Source organism: Rhinoderma darwinii, chromosome 9 (assembly GCF_050947455.1).
Source record: "Rhinoderma darwinii isolate aRhiDar2 chromosome 9, aRhiDar2.hap1, whole genome shotgun sequence".
In the NCBI taxonomy this organism is placed as follows: Eukaryota; Metazoa; Chordata; class Amphibia; order Anura; family Rhinodermatidae; genus Rhinoderma; species Rhinoderma darwinii.
The window spans coordinates 57919861-57935271 of NC_134695.1; the positions used below are offsets into that span (position 1 = coordinate 57919861).

The window sequence follows — 15411 nt, forward strand, 5'->3', positions numbered from 1 at the left end:
GCTTATATAAATATTCCTCATTGTGTCTAGGTCAGCCTGCAATTTATAATCTGTAATACACTGCATAGCTGGGTGTCATCTGTATTGATTAGGCAAAAATGCGCAATGACTCCTGGGCGGCACAGACACACATCACAAGTAATTGTGTGACCCTGAGGCTCTGTTCACATTAATGTCATGGCTTCCATTATTAAAGGGGTTATCTAAAGTTGATGGCCTCTTCTTAGGATCGGCCATCAATTGATCGGTGGGGGTCCATCTCTTGGCACCCACAATGATCGGCTGTTTGAAGAAGCCCTGGCGCTCTGGCGAGAGCAGCATCCCCTTAATTTTTTTACAATGCCTTGTACAGCCCAGCTCCGCACTTTTAGGAACAGCTGTGCCTGGTTTTACAGTTCCGTCCCATTCACTAGGACGAAGCTGTAGCGAATTTTAGTATCAGGCACAGCTGCTACTATAAGTATGAAGCTGGGCCTGGTAAACAATGAAGCGAATAGGCTGGGGTGCCGTGAGTCGGACCCCTATCAAACTAATATTTACGGCTTATCCCAAGAATAGGCCATCAATGTTAAGGAACTGGAAAACCCCTTTAATGGAGCAATGACCGTTATGACGAATCTTTTGCGAAACAGACCCTAACAACTCCTATTGGATCAGTCAAGTATCTGTCGGGTTTCCTTTTTTTTACAAGGAAAAAAAAAAAGGACCATCAAAACTATTCTTGCCGTCAAAAAGCAACAGAAACCGGACGGAATAGAATCTAATGGTAATGTGAGCAGGGACTAAGTAGAAGAAAAAGCACTGCAAGTACAATGCTGGCTGTGAAGAGTTTCTAGATTCAATTATGGAATTTGTTGAGACATTAATTAGGTTGAATAAAATCCACGATGAACAGACGTCATACAATTGAATGCAGTTTTACTATACAGGATTTACCCGTTTGCTCCAGCTTTTCATGCACCTCTTTTATCATTCCAAACTGCTGTGTCACATTTCCAATGCATTTCTTACATTCACTGAGTTGTTTAATGTGATCTTCCTTTGCTAATATGTGCAATTGTAGTTTCTGTTCCTGTATGAAAAATATCATACCGTCAACAGGGATGGGTATAAGTGAATAATCACGGTCTCCTTTTAGGATATCAAACCATAATGAATTAAAAACGACTAATTATACATACTCAAAAAAGTCATACAACAACTATGCGATATGGGGTTCTTGACTCAATCTTATAGGATCTTAATTTACTTGTTTTTTGTAATTAATAAAAAAGTATAAATAAAGTGTGCATGCAGGTAAGTATACGGATTAAAATACACAAATGGTCTTATCCAAGCATCACCTCTTACAACACTACATTCTTGTATTTTTATGTCCTTAGATTGAAAAATAACTCTCTGATCTCATTTAATTACTCTCGACCTGATGCTTGTTAAACACTATCACAATTTTCTATTAACTATCTATTAAATAAAACATAGTTTATTTTTTTCATTGGCTAGTTTTTGAGGTTTAAAAAGAACTACGCAGGCATAAAGATCAGCGATAAAAAGGGACTGTAATCAAATGGAATGGGTAACATAACATAGGAAGAGAAGAATGGGCAATGTTCATTTTTCATGTTTTATAAGGTATGAAATTAAACACAGTGCAATAAAGGGAATATCATCATAAGCAAGGAAACAACTTTTTTTTCTTTTTAAATTACCTCCGACTCTCACATTGAATGTACTGTGAGCCAGTTTTCATTGACATTCTTTAATTACATAATAAAATTGGTAATATAATACTTAGGGCAATTACAACATCTAGAAAATGAGCTTGTCCTGGCAGTAATATAGTCCTGGTTGTACTTCTCTCAAGGTGTCTCTTAAGAAAGTTCCAATTCATGATAAACACAATTCATCTTATGGACAGCGTGCAAGTAAAAAAGTGGTGCAAGATATCAAACCTCAGAAGTGCATCCAGTAAATATTGTCTTAAAGGAAGACTGACATTTAAAATAACCCACAATATAGAATACGGTCAGAAAGTACAATGTTTCTATCTATCCTCTTCATTGATCATGATTGTCCCATTAACAACGACAACAAAAAAGTATCCTAGAGGAAAGATGCTCCGTCTGCAATGCAGACTAGGCAAGGAAATCTCTCCCCTTTTTACGAAGTCCAGCTGAAGATTGACGGTACCAAGAAGAAATGTATGGTTTTCTCTGCCATAGGGTTTGTTTCAGCTTACAGCAAGTCTTCAAGACCTCTGTAAAATGGGTATTAGGACTCCAGTACACTTTATTGAATTCGTCATTTCGGCGGTAGACATGGGGCAGCATGGGCACTCTGGCCAGTCTGAGGCTACACCGTCCCAAACGCAGCAAGCTGTGACCCTCTGTATGTTCAGACACTGTTCTATCATAGCCAGCATTAACTTTTTCGGCAATCTGTGCTACAGCGGGCTAGCCTTCGTTCCCCACATGCTTCAATAAGCCTTAGTCACCATTTTTCCATCCTTGGACCACTTTTGGTAAGTTCTAACCACTGCATATCGAGAACACCCCACAAGACCTGCTTTTTCAGAGATGCTCTGAACATGCATCTCGCCATCACAATTTAGCTCTGGTCAAACTCACTCAGATCCTAAGGCTGGGTTCACACGAGCATGTTACGTCCGTAATGGACGGAACGTATTTTCGGCCGCTAATCCCGGACCGAACACACTGCAGGGAGCCGGGCTCCTAGCATCATAGTTATGTACAATGCTAGGAGTCCCTGCCTCGCTGCAGGACAACTGTCCCGTACTGTAATCATGTTTTCAGTACGGGACAGTTGTCCTGCAGCGAGGCAGGGACTCCTAGCATCGTACATAACTATGATGCTAGGAACCCGGCTCCCTGCACTGTGTTCGGTCCGGGACTTGTGGCCGAAAATACGTTCCGTCCATTACGGACGTAACATGGTCGTGTGAACACAGCCTTACACTTGCCCATTTTTCCTACATCCAACACATCAACTTCAAGAACGGACTGTTCACTTGTTCGCTAATATATCCCACCCCTTGTCAGGCGCTATTGTAACCAGATAATCAATGTTATTCACTTCACCTGTGGTTCTAATGTTATATATGGACGATAGCTGTTCAGTTTTTCCATTTTTTTCTCATTCAGTTCTGAATCAAGTTAGCATTGCCTTAAAGAGGATTTGTCACTAATTTAGTAATGCTCAATTTCCTAATAGGCGCTGTCACACTGATAATTCCAGTGAAAGTTGTTTCCCAAAAAGTTTATTATTTTGAGTTATGAGCGGATTTCTAAATATGCAAATGAGGCTATGCTAGCCAAAGGGGTGATAATGCTGCTCTCTCTTTGGGCAGTGTTTGTGTTGGCTATATGACGCTGTCCAATCAGCTTCTCCCCTTCCCTGCACATCGTGATCTCTGTTTCAATCGCCAGATCACACGGTGTTTACACTTCTGGCCGCAGCTCCTTCAACACAGCGACTCAGTGCTCATCCAGGAAGACAGTCCCTAGATGAGCGCTGAGGCGATGTGTATAGTCTCATTTACATATTTAGAAATAAGCTCATCACTTTTAAAATAAAACTTTTTGGGATGTAATTTTCACTGGGATTATCTGTGGGACAGCGCATTAGATTAGTTAGGAGATTGGGCATTACTAAACTAGTGAGAGATCCTCTCTAAGGCCCCATGCACACGGCCGTGCCCGTTATCACGGCCCACAATTACAAGCGTGGCCGGCCGCGGACATCCACTCGTATTTTCGGCTCAGGCTCCGATACAAAGTATGGGAGCAGGGCTCGTAAAAAGCAAAAGAACAGTCATGTCCTATCTTTTGTGGTACACTTCCACGGCCCGGACACCCCGTAAATATATGAGAAGCTGTCCGCGGTCAATAGAAGTGAATGGGTCCGTAATTACGGTCCGCAATTATGGACAATTTTTACGTTTGTTTGCTTGGGGCCTAACACTTAGGCCCCATGCACACGAACATGCTTTTGCTGCCGCAATTCCCCCGAAAATCCACGGGAGAATTGCGGCCCCATGCACACGACCGTTTTCACGGTCCGTGCATGGCCCAGGAGCCTGGACCGCAGAAAGAATGGACATGTCTTATTATGGCCGTGTTCTGCGGTCCAGGCTCATAGGAAATAATGGACTCCGCGGCCGGCCGACCCGAAAATCACGGCCGTGCACATGGCTACAGTCGTGTGCATGAGGCCTTAAAGGGGTACAAACTTCTTGCTTCTTTCTCACCTCCAGTACCTCTCCTGCAAAATGATTATAGCAAAAATTAGAAGTGCTCAGGGTGGGGTGTCTTCAGGAATTGATGGGAATGGGTATAGTGAATCACACATTGCAATTATGATAGGAAAAGAATATTACACATTCCAATTACATGACAGACATTCCCATAACTATAAGTCAATGTATAATATTCACAGAATTTAGACCACAGATACATCAAGTAGAATTAATGTTACAACACTTTCTTTAACTCCATTTCGAATCCAAAGTAAAGCTACTTATGTTTTCTACCTGACATAGGCATAGGTGTACTATAGATAATCTAGGAAAAAGCTTCTGCCCAGATTAAGGAAGCTGCACAGGAACTTTATGTGGAGGAAACACAGCAACAAAGCCAAATGGAGTATAATGGAGACAATGTGCACAATTATACCTTGGGATCATACATAGTTGGTTTTGTTTTTCTCTAATACCAGAGCAAGTATTAGTCAATGGACCACTACATAAATGTCAGATTATGGATATAACCTTCCCATAAAGGTCAATGAAATCTGAAAAAAAGTTTAACGCATATTTTACGACATTTGTGTGACACATATTACGGATATTTATATCTGTATGTCAATTCCTGGCAGCAGAGGTGATGCAGCGGCAGTGATGCTGCAGTTAAAAGGGTTTTCCTGGGACACAAATATTGATGGTATATCCTAATGGTAGGCCATCAATGTTGGATTTGTAGGCGTTTGACCTCTGGGGCCCTCGCGGATCAGCAGAAAAAAATGCTTGTGGCATACCTGACAAGTAAATGGGACTAAGCTGCAGTCCCAGCACAGCCGCCCATACAGACAACCCGCTGCTCCTTTGTAATCATTAAAGGGAATGTGGAATGGACCCTTCATACTGCTGAACAGTGGGGGTCCCGGGGTTCAGACCCCCTAATCAAACATTGATGGCCAACCATAAGGATATGGCATCAATATTTAAATTCCGGAAAACGTTTTTAACCTGGCGTATGACAAACTGAAAAACGTACAAAAAGTAAGCAGCAAAGTTATTCTGTAATCTCAATGTTTTGCGAAAAGTTTTTTTTATAATCGCAAGTCAGATGTCAAATCACATTAACGCTGGATTATTTTACGGTCTCGGTTAAATTTTTTCTGTAACTGGTTGTAAATAAACAGAGCTTCTGTGCATGGTAAACATGAAGTGTAGATTTAAGATGCACAATGGTCTGAAATTATTAACACATAAGATATGTTTATGTTATATTGGGTGTTGATGTTTAACTTCCTTTCAGGTCAAAGGACGAGTTATTCAATTTGGCCATATTCTGTGTAAAACCAGTCAAGCGTTAAAGATGATTTCGGCCAAAATGTCAGGGTACTTAAAGCTAAATCAGACATTTATTTCTGAGCCGGTTAATTAAAATCCCTGTTTGTAATAGTCTGACAATATTATTGTTTTTCTTTCTAGCCGAGCAGAAGACTCTTTGCAGCTTTTATTCAATCAAGCTTGGCAGTGTGTCCAATGTGAAGCTTTTCATATCCGTCATTACCGCTAAAGACAAGACCTGCTGCAAGGATTCACAGGGAGTTTTGTTTTCATTCAATTATTTTCCTTGCACAACTTTCAAATGATACTAATAAATTATGGAAAGCTGGAAAATAATTGATAGGTCTCAATTATTGATGAGACACGTCGTCATAAGAAAAATGATGCAAATACATGCAAAGATGTAACCCATTATATTAAAGCAAAGAAAATGTTTATGAACTGGCTGTTTAACCTCTTCCCGCGCTACGCCGCAACTGTACGTCCTGGAGAGGGGTTGCTTCCCGCACCAGGAAGTACAGTTGCGGACCGGTTCCCGGCGCACACTGTCCTAACGCACAGTGTCTGGGAACCGGGAGGTCAGCTGTCCCGACAGCTGACACTCCAGTCTTGCTGGTCAGCAGACCATCGCCGCTTTCGGCAATTAACCCCTTAAATGCGGTGACCATTTGCGATCACAGCATTTAAGGGGTTTGAAGCATATCGGCAGCCCCCCCCCCCCCCCCAAAGTGATTGTGGTGGCTGCCAATGCTTGTCATGGCAACTGGAGGGCAGAGAATGGACTCCGGGTTGCCATGTACGGAAGCCTAGGAGGAGCAGCAGTATATAGACATATAGTATCGCCGTAGTCGTACCGACCCGCAGAATAAAGTAAAATTGTCATTTATAGCGCACGGTGAATGCTGAAAAAAACAAAACTAAAAAACATGGTCAGAATTGCTGGTTTTTGGTCACCTGGCTTGCAAAAAAAAATGGAATAAAAAGTGATTTAAAGAAAAAACCAAAAAAAAAACAAAATTTGGTACCAATGAAAACGACAGAAAACTACAGAATAAATAAAAAAGCCCTCACACAGCTCCGGAAAATAAATAGCAAAGTTCTGGCTCTTAGAATATGGCGATGCAAAATGTGCAGAGCGTTCCAAAAGCGGATAAGATCGGGCGCCATTTATCAGTGCGACACTGGCCACATATCTATGAATTATTATTTATTTACGGCATTATTATACCCTGATGTTCTCCGCACAGATTACATATGCCCCCACATTATAAACTGAAATACCAGTAAAACCCCAAACAACTACTACCAAGCAAAATCTGCGCTCCAAAAGCAAAATGGTGCTCCCTCCATTCGGAGTCCGGCAGCGTGCCCAAACAGCAGTTTGCGCCACATTTTTATGGCATCACCGTTTTATGAGGTATTTGTCTTTAGTGGCACAAACTGGGCACAACATATTGTGCCTTAAATTGGCATATCAGGGGAAAATTGCCATTTTCACTTTGAACCATCCGTAGTGAATTAACCCCATTGCGCACTAGGACTTAATAGCACGTTGTGGTGCAGGGGTTGATGTATGGAGCCGGCTCACGTGCTCAGCTTGCTCCATACGCTGGGAGTGTCAGCTGTGTATTACAGCTGACACCCGGGACTAATAGACAGAAACAGCGATCGTGCTGTTACAGAAGCCTGTAAAATTAACAATACACTAATGCAATACATTAGTATTCCAGTGTATTGTACCAGCGATCCAATGATCCTTTGTTAAAGTCCCCTAAAGGGACTAATAAAACGTGTAAAAGAATTAAAGTTAAAAAAAAATTGTAAACGTTTTTAAAAACCTGCATTTCCCCATTTTTCTTCTAAAGTAATGTAAAAAAATTAACAAAATTGGTATCGCTACGTCCGTAAAAGTCTGAACTATTACAATATACCATAGTAAAAATTAAATAAAGAAATTAAACCGCCAAAATCGCTGTTTTTTTGTCACCTTAGCTCTAAAAAAAAATTTAATGCAACTTTTTATGTACAAAAAAATGGTACCAATAAAAACTACAGCTCATCGCGCAAAAAATAAGCCCTCACACCGCTCAATGGACCGAAAAATAAAAAATCTACGGCTCTCAGAATGTGGTGAAACAAAACAATTTTTTATTTTAAACAAATAGATTTTTGTTTGTAAAAGTAGTAAAATATCAAAAAAACGATATAAATTTGGTATCACCATAATTGTATTGAGCCGCAGAATAAAATAAAGTTTCAGTTTTTACCGCACGGCGAAAGGTGTAAAAACGAAACCCCCAAAAAGTGGAAGAATCACAGTTTTTTCCAATTTTAGCCCGCAAAGAATTTTTTTTCAGTTTCCCAGTACATTTTATGGTACTTTAAATGGTGTCAATAGAAACTACAACTCCTCCCGCTAGAAATAAGCCCTTACAACACACTATTGACGGAAAAAAAAAAGTTATGGCTCTTGGATTGCGGGTAGTGAAAAACGAAAATAAGAAAGCAAAAAATGGATCAGTCCTGAAAGAGTTAATTCACTTCTAATTAAAAAAATGGATGACCACATGTGGGGTATTTCCATACTCTGGAGAAATTGCTTTACAAATGTTGGGGTGTTTTTTCTCTTTTATCCCTTGTGAAAATGAGAAAATTCAACATTTTGGTGTAAAAAATTTTGATATTCATTTTCGCTGCCTAAATCTAATAAATTCTGCAAAAGACCTGTGGGGTCAAAATGATAACTTTACCCCTAGAAAAATTCCTTGAGGGGTGTAGTTTCCAAAATGGGGTAACTTTTGGGGTGTTTCCACTGTTTTGGTCCCTCCAGGGGGTTGCAAATGCGACATGGCACGGAAAACCATTCCAGCAAAATCCGTGCTCCAAAATCCAAATGGCGCTCCTTCCCTTCTGAACCCTGCTGCAGGTCCAATCAGCAGTTTATTACCACATATGGGGTATTGCCGTAATTGGAAGACATTGCTTTACAAATGTTGGGGAGCATTTTCTTCTTTATTCCTTGTAAATAATAAAAATTAGTTTTTACTGAAAAAAAATTGATTTTCAATTTTACAGACTAATTCCAATATATTTAGCGAAAAACCTCTGTGGTCAAAATGCTAACTATACCCCTAGATAAATTCTTTGTGAGGTGTAGTTTCCAAAATGGGGTAACTTTTGGGGTGGTTCCACTGTTTTGGGACCACAAGACCTCTTCAAACCTGACAAGGTGCCTAAAATATATATTTTTTTTTAAAAAGGAGGCCCAAAATCCACTAGGTGCTCCTTTGCTTTTGAGGCCCGTGCTTCAGTTCATAACCAGACTAGAGCGACATGTGGGATATTTCTAAAAACTGCAGAATCTGGGCAATAAAATATTGAGTTGCACTTCTGTGGCACAGAATTTTTTTTTATTACAAATGAATTTCGGAGAAAAAAAAAAGTGTACATTTCACCTCTACTTTACTTTAATTCATGTGAAACGCCTAAAGGGTTAAAACACTTTATGAATGCTGATTTGAATACTTTGAGGGTGCAGTTTTCAAAATGGAGTGATTTATGGGGACTTTCTAATATATAAAGCCCTCAAAGCCACTTCAGAACTGAACTAGTCCCTGAAAAAAATAGCCTTTTGAAATTTTCTTTAAAATATGAGAAATCGCTGCTAAAGTTCAAAGCCTTGTAACGTCCAAGAAAAATAAAAGGACGATCAAAAAACAATGCAAACATAAATTAGACATATGGGAAATGTTAACTAGTAACTATTCTGAGTGGTGTTACTATCTGTTTTACAAGCAGATATGTTTAAATTTAGAAAAATGCAAATTTTTGCAGTTTCTCAAAATTGTGGTGTTTTTCAGAAAGAAATACTGAATTTATCGACCAAATTTTTTCACTAACAAAGTACAACATGTCACGAGAAAACAATCTCAGAATTGCTTAGATATGTAAATGCATTCCAATGTTATTACCACATATAGTAACACGCCACATTTGAAAAAATTGGCTGTTTCCTGAAGGGGTTAATTAAGAATATGTCCAGGAACACTTCCTCTTTAGGAGCCAATACTGGTTTTGGCCGACACTATCAAATTTGCGCTATGCGAAACTCACCTAAAGCTCGCCACACACTAGACATTTCAGTCGGCCATTTTCTGAATGACTGGTCACTCACAGTTAGTTTGTGACAGTTGTCGTTATAAAGGACAATAATATAAGATAAAGGAGTTATCCGTGATGTGAACATTTTTATTACGGGCTGGAAATTAAATAAATAAACCAAAGAAGAAATACCTACCCTTGTCTCCGGAGATCCAGAACGGTCACTGAAACGGCACTTCCGGTGGCTGTTTACATGCAGATAGAACGTAACCGCTGCAGCCAACTTCTGGCATAATGGCAGAAATAGAACACATGCTGAGCCCCGCTGATGGTTGTAAACAATCGAGTGCCGCTGCAGTGACAGCGCTGGATCGCCGGGGGCAAGGGTAGGTAAGTGTTGCTTATTTGGTTTATTTTTAATTTTATTTTCAGCCCCTAATAAAAAAATAATAATTTACATCCCTGATGACCCCTGTAAGACAAACAACATATTAACGATCGATCTCTGCCTTCCCCTGAACAGGGCTTCTATATGTCCTTTGGCATAAATTACTTTCCAACTATAGGCAATGGCTGCACCTGACGGATCTAGTGTTTCATAGATATCGCTCTTTGGTCAGTGTCTGACACGGCTTTTCATGTAAAAAACATAGACAACAAAAATCACAAGTGTATGCTCAGCTTAACTCACTTTGTGGTCCTGCTCATTAACACTTGAATATCCAAAACAAATACTAAAGGGTAACTAAACGTTCAACAAACATCTGACATGTCATAGTGACGTCAGAAGTATGGATTGGTGGGGGTCCGAGCACTGAGACCCCCACCAATCGCTAAGACGAAGCGGCAGAAGCACTCGTGTGAGCGCTCAGCTGCTTCGTTTCTGTTCGACTGTTTCCGTAAAGCCGATGTAGCGGGGTATGGGCTCATAGACTTTCTATTGAATCCGTACACCGCTACATCGAACAGCATCTGTTATTCCTCTTGGAAACGTAGAAAAACTGGGCCATAGTATTCTTCTGGTCATTGTGAGGGGAATGGTAATGTCAGGAGAACTGACAGGTCCTCTTTAACCCCTTTATTATATGCAAGTACTAACATATTTTAACATTTGCTTTTGAAGTCTAAATTACTTTTGTAATATCTCAATAATTTTGAATCTCTGCTGTGGATAAATTGTGAACTGAAATATTGAGATTTCACAAACCATGAGCTTTATGGTTCACAGCTTTATGTTATCATAAAAATAAATTCATCAATCTTTCCATATTTGAAATGTTGTATCAGTCACTCCCTTTTTTTCTATTCGTCTTTCCCTAATCAGATAGGACCACCCAAAGCAAAGACTGGTAACTTAGACTTCATAATTTAGTAATGCACTCCAACTCTTCATAAATTTGGCTATCAGATTATATACTCCTTGTCAGGACGCATATTTGTAATCATTTAAAGGGGTGTTCCAGTCCCTAAAAATTGATGGCCTATTTTCAGCATAGGCCATTAATAGCTGATTGGTCAGGGTCCGACTCCTGGGACCCCCGCCGATCAGCTGTTTTGAAGGGGGTGCAGCGCTCCTATTTTCTCTCCAGGGTGCCGGCAGTCACTGACTGCCAGGCACCCGACATTTAGCTGCCCGATCGATCGGGAAGCCAACAAAAGCCTCTGCCGTCGGGAACCAGTTAACTAACATCTGGATGCAGCGTTTTAACCCCCTCAAAAAAACGCTGAATAAAAAGACATGGAAAAAGCTGCGAAGTGCTGTGTGTGAAACCGGCCTTATACAAGTAGAGTAACTATCAGGGACATAGGTCTCTTCTTTTGTAACATTCTCTGTTTAAAACCAATCAGTATATGGGTGAGTGAAGTTGACAGAGTTAGCAGTACTGGAAAAATCTTGGGTACTGCATGTTTAACAATAAAAAATGTATTGTTGTTACTGCATTTTGTAAGGTAAAATAATAAAATAGGGATTACTCACCAATTCATGTACTTCTTTCTGAAAGTTGTATTTAGAAATCTATAGGAGCAAAAGTAAATATATGTTGGTCAAAGCCAAATTCTATGTAAAAGAAAATAAAATAAAAAGGCTTATTCGTAAGTACGGAAAACTACAATAATTTTTATGGGTAAAATTACATAAAGTATATATATTTATTTCCATAAAGACGTCCTGTATGTATTTTTCATAAAACCGACATGTTCATTGGTGTAATTTTTTTATACAAGCATACAAATTCATACACAAGAATCCCCCTCATGCGGGTAAGAGGGGAGGATAGCCATCTTAACACACAAACATACTGATGGCAGAAAACAACTATGTGGACCATTTCTATAGCTATCCTGCATTGAGTGACAACCAATATGACTGTATTTCCGGTTCTTACATTTACAAAAAATGGTCGCTGCAAGTAAATAGACAAGCAGCAAGAAAAGAAAAAAAACATTAAAAATTTACTAATATATGGCTATTAGTTTTGGGTAGAAATGCTCTTTATGCACTTTACAGGGTGACATCAGTTAAAGGGGCTTTTCTCAAATAGATGACCCCTCCTTAGCCAAGGGTCTGGCTTCTCTAATACCGTCTAATTCTCTAAAAGTTGTGTGTGGCTGCACATTTCCCGAGCATTGGCTGATAAAATATGGTATTACAAGGCACCAGTTGAAATGAATGGGTTACCATGTTATACACGGTCATGTTGAGTGTGTCAGAGTAGGAGCTGCTGCTTGTTAGCTGTTCTTCGCTCTGGCTCAGTTGTGTTCAAAAGCACAGTCAACTGCACTTTTCAATACAGTTGGGGCTACAGTATCCCAACATATCCCAGCCAAACGACACCTATTTGGCATACGTTTTCACACATTTGTCTCTTCCGTACACCCCCTATTAGATGATGCATATATACACCAAGATTTTAGGAGTACGTCTTTTCTAAATTTGGTACATTTTAGGACTGCCCTTATGCTTTTTCCTAAGTTACAAGGCTTTGTTTACATCTGCGTCAGGGCTCCGTTTTGGCGTTCCGTCAGAAAGGAACCACAGGTTTACGTTTGCATCACCACTGAATTCAATGGTGACGGATCCGGTGCAAATGGTATAATTTTGTCTCAGTTGTGCAAGGGTTCCGTCGTTTTGATGGAATGAATACCGACTACGGGATTCCGTTCTGACGGGAAGCTCCGACGGAATGCCAAAACGGAGCCCTGACACAGATGTGAACGAAGCCTAAAACGTGTCTAAAACCAATTTATTTATTTTTCTATGCAATTTGCAACAGAATTCTGGTATATTTACAAATCAATTCTAGTACATGTTAAATCTCAAGGATCTATGAAGCACTTCCCAATAGAAAGTGAATAGGTTTGCAGTAAGTTGAATGCCGTCTTGAATTACTAATCCTCCCAACGACCATATAAAAAAACAAAAAAAAACAAAACACTAATAATGTCCCAGCAATTAAATATTTTTAAGTAGTTAGGCTTCTTTCACAGTAGCCTTCGTATACGTTTACCTCTCTTCCGTCAGAGGAAGACAGGATCAAAAGATTAAACAGAAAGCAATGGTACCGTTAGAATTACCATTGATTTCAATAGTAATTCTTTTGTTTAATTTGCTTTCCGTTTGTCTCCGATTGCTATGTTTCCGTTGTTTTTTTTTTTTACAGTACAAAAGTGTAGTCTGCAGAACTTTTGTTTCCGTGAAATAAAACGGAAACCTGGGGAACGGAGACAAACGGAAAGCAACTGAAACAAAACAATTACTATTGAAATCAATGGTAATTCTAACGGAATCGTTGCTTTCCGTTTAAACTTTCAATCCTCTCTTTCACTGACGGAAGAGAGATAAACGTACACTAACTCTAGTGTGAAAGAAGCCTTATATATATATTTTTCCAATAGGATGTATAAATAACGAATGCTTTTTCCAAAATCATAATAATTACAAAATTAACTTAATTTTTCTTTCTGATGCATTTGCTCGAGTTGAAAAGCAACAAAATCCAAACGTCCATTTTTTCCCTGATATTTATTATTCTCATTTAAGAATGGGTCAACTATTTACGAGCCCAACATTATATTTTTATTTGGCAGGTATCATTGTTGCATTTACAGGTCAGAATATCATTTAGTATTAAATGTCATTCTTTCACTTAAAGGCTGATCATCAATTTCTCATGTGTCTTGTGTACCAGGAGCAGCGGACCATGAGATACACTATACATCACTTGTGCTCTGGCATGAACTGAACAAGGCAAAACAAACCCTAAATGATCTCACGAATAAGGTCATCCTTGTGAGGGCATTTATTTTGCTTCCAAAATGCAGCTAGCATTAAGAAGATGATTGAGCATGTTCTGGGTGACAGGAAAAACAATCTATATATAATAGAATTTGAATAAGAATTAAATGCATAGCATACCTTTAACAGACATAAATAAGATTCGTTTATTTAATCTTAGCCATACCTAAGAACAAATTAAACATGGATAAATTGGATAAAAAAATTATAATAAAAAAATCATATTTGATTTGCGTCTGAGCGGTGTTGTTAATGAGTCCAAAAGAACATTAACCCCTTCCGGACATCCACCGTATATATATATACGGCGGACACCAGGAGGGAAAGTATGAAGCAGGTTAATGTGCTGTGCCCACTTCATAAGTGGAGCGTGTCAGAAGTATGTTACAGCCAACACTTCACTACAATAAGCCGGATCCAGCTAGTTTAACTCCTTAGATGCTGTCAATAGCAACCGCGACATCTAAGTGGTTAGAAAGAGGGGATGGTCGCCACCGACATCCCGCGATCGTTGGTTTTCATGACAGCCTGGCTTTAAGGGAGCCCATAAAAATCACAATATACTGCAATACATTAGTATTGCTGTATATCGTGCAAGCAATTGGTTCAAATCCACAGGATATGTCATAAATGCCCAATAGATGTGGATCCCACCTCTGGGACCCAAACCTATCTCTGAAACGGGGCCCCTGTCGTACCTACTACCACTGGGCTCTGGCCAATGACTGACAAAGTGGCCAGGTTTTCTGGATACAGCACGGCACCTTTTGCTATGCCGTTTCCGCTACTACCTTAAGCACAGTGAGCTCCGCTGTTTCCGAAACGCAGGAGCTACGGAAACAGACATGGGAATACTCCTTTAAAGTGTTGCCATGTGGACAATGGAGCAGAGAGGCTGCACGTGTAACGTCTAACTTCAAATCAATGCAATTTCCACACTGGAATACAGTAGCAAAAAATTTATTTCACATCATTAATCTGCAGCAAAGAGACTTTTATATAATAGTTTTGGTAATTCTCACAAAGGGATTTGCAGTTTAGACATGTCAGAAGATATCATTGGTAGGGACTTGAGCTCTGTGACCATGACTTTTGCTAAAAAGAATGGATCATAGAGTTCCTTTGCATGAAGCCCATTGCAGTGAATGGCAAATTTAACTACAGATTCAACTCCAGAGTCAGAAGATTTAGGGGCACAGTGATCAGAGAAGCACAGGGGACAGGCCTCCGATGACTTCTTCTGAAATCCCAGTGACATGTTAAAGATTTATTTTAATTTATATGAGTCTACATGTCACCTGAGATGCTTTTATATCTTCTCTTAAACTAATATTCTCTCTTTCCTTTGTTTCTGCAACCAGCTGGAATCGACCCTTAAGTGAAGAAAAATAAACAAGGTATAACACAGGAGACATAATTGCAT

At 39.5% G+C, this 15411-nt stretch overlaps 1 protein-coding gene across 7 annotated transcripts in view; it reads right to left on the bottom strand.

Annotated features, from left to right (window-relative positions):
• The window catches only part of CCDC73 (coiled-coil domain containing 73), a 71753-nt gene that overhangs the window by 36513 nt on the left and 19829 nt on the right, over positions 1-15411 (bottom strand). For 5 of the 7 annotated variants that reach the window (XR_012850571.1, XR_012850572.1, XM_075837763.1 and 2 more), the window contains exons 6-8: positions 15287-15361; positions 11670-11708; positions 937-1072 (exon numbers count right to left, since the gene is read on the bottom strand). Coding sequence is in view for 5 of the 7 variants with exons in the window: in XM_075837763.1 (XP_075693878.1) it covers positions 937-1072; positions 11670-11708; positions 15287-15361 (250 nt within the window). In the remaining 2 variants the exon portion in view is untranslated. The remainder of the gene's footprint in view (positions 1-936; positions 1073-11669; positions 11709-15286; positions 15362-15411) is intronic. The other 2 variants (XM_075837760.1, XM_075837764.1) reach the window with 2 other exon arrangements.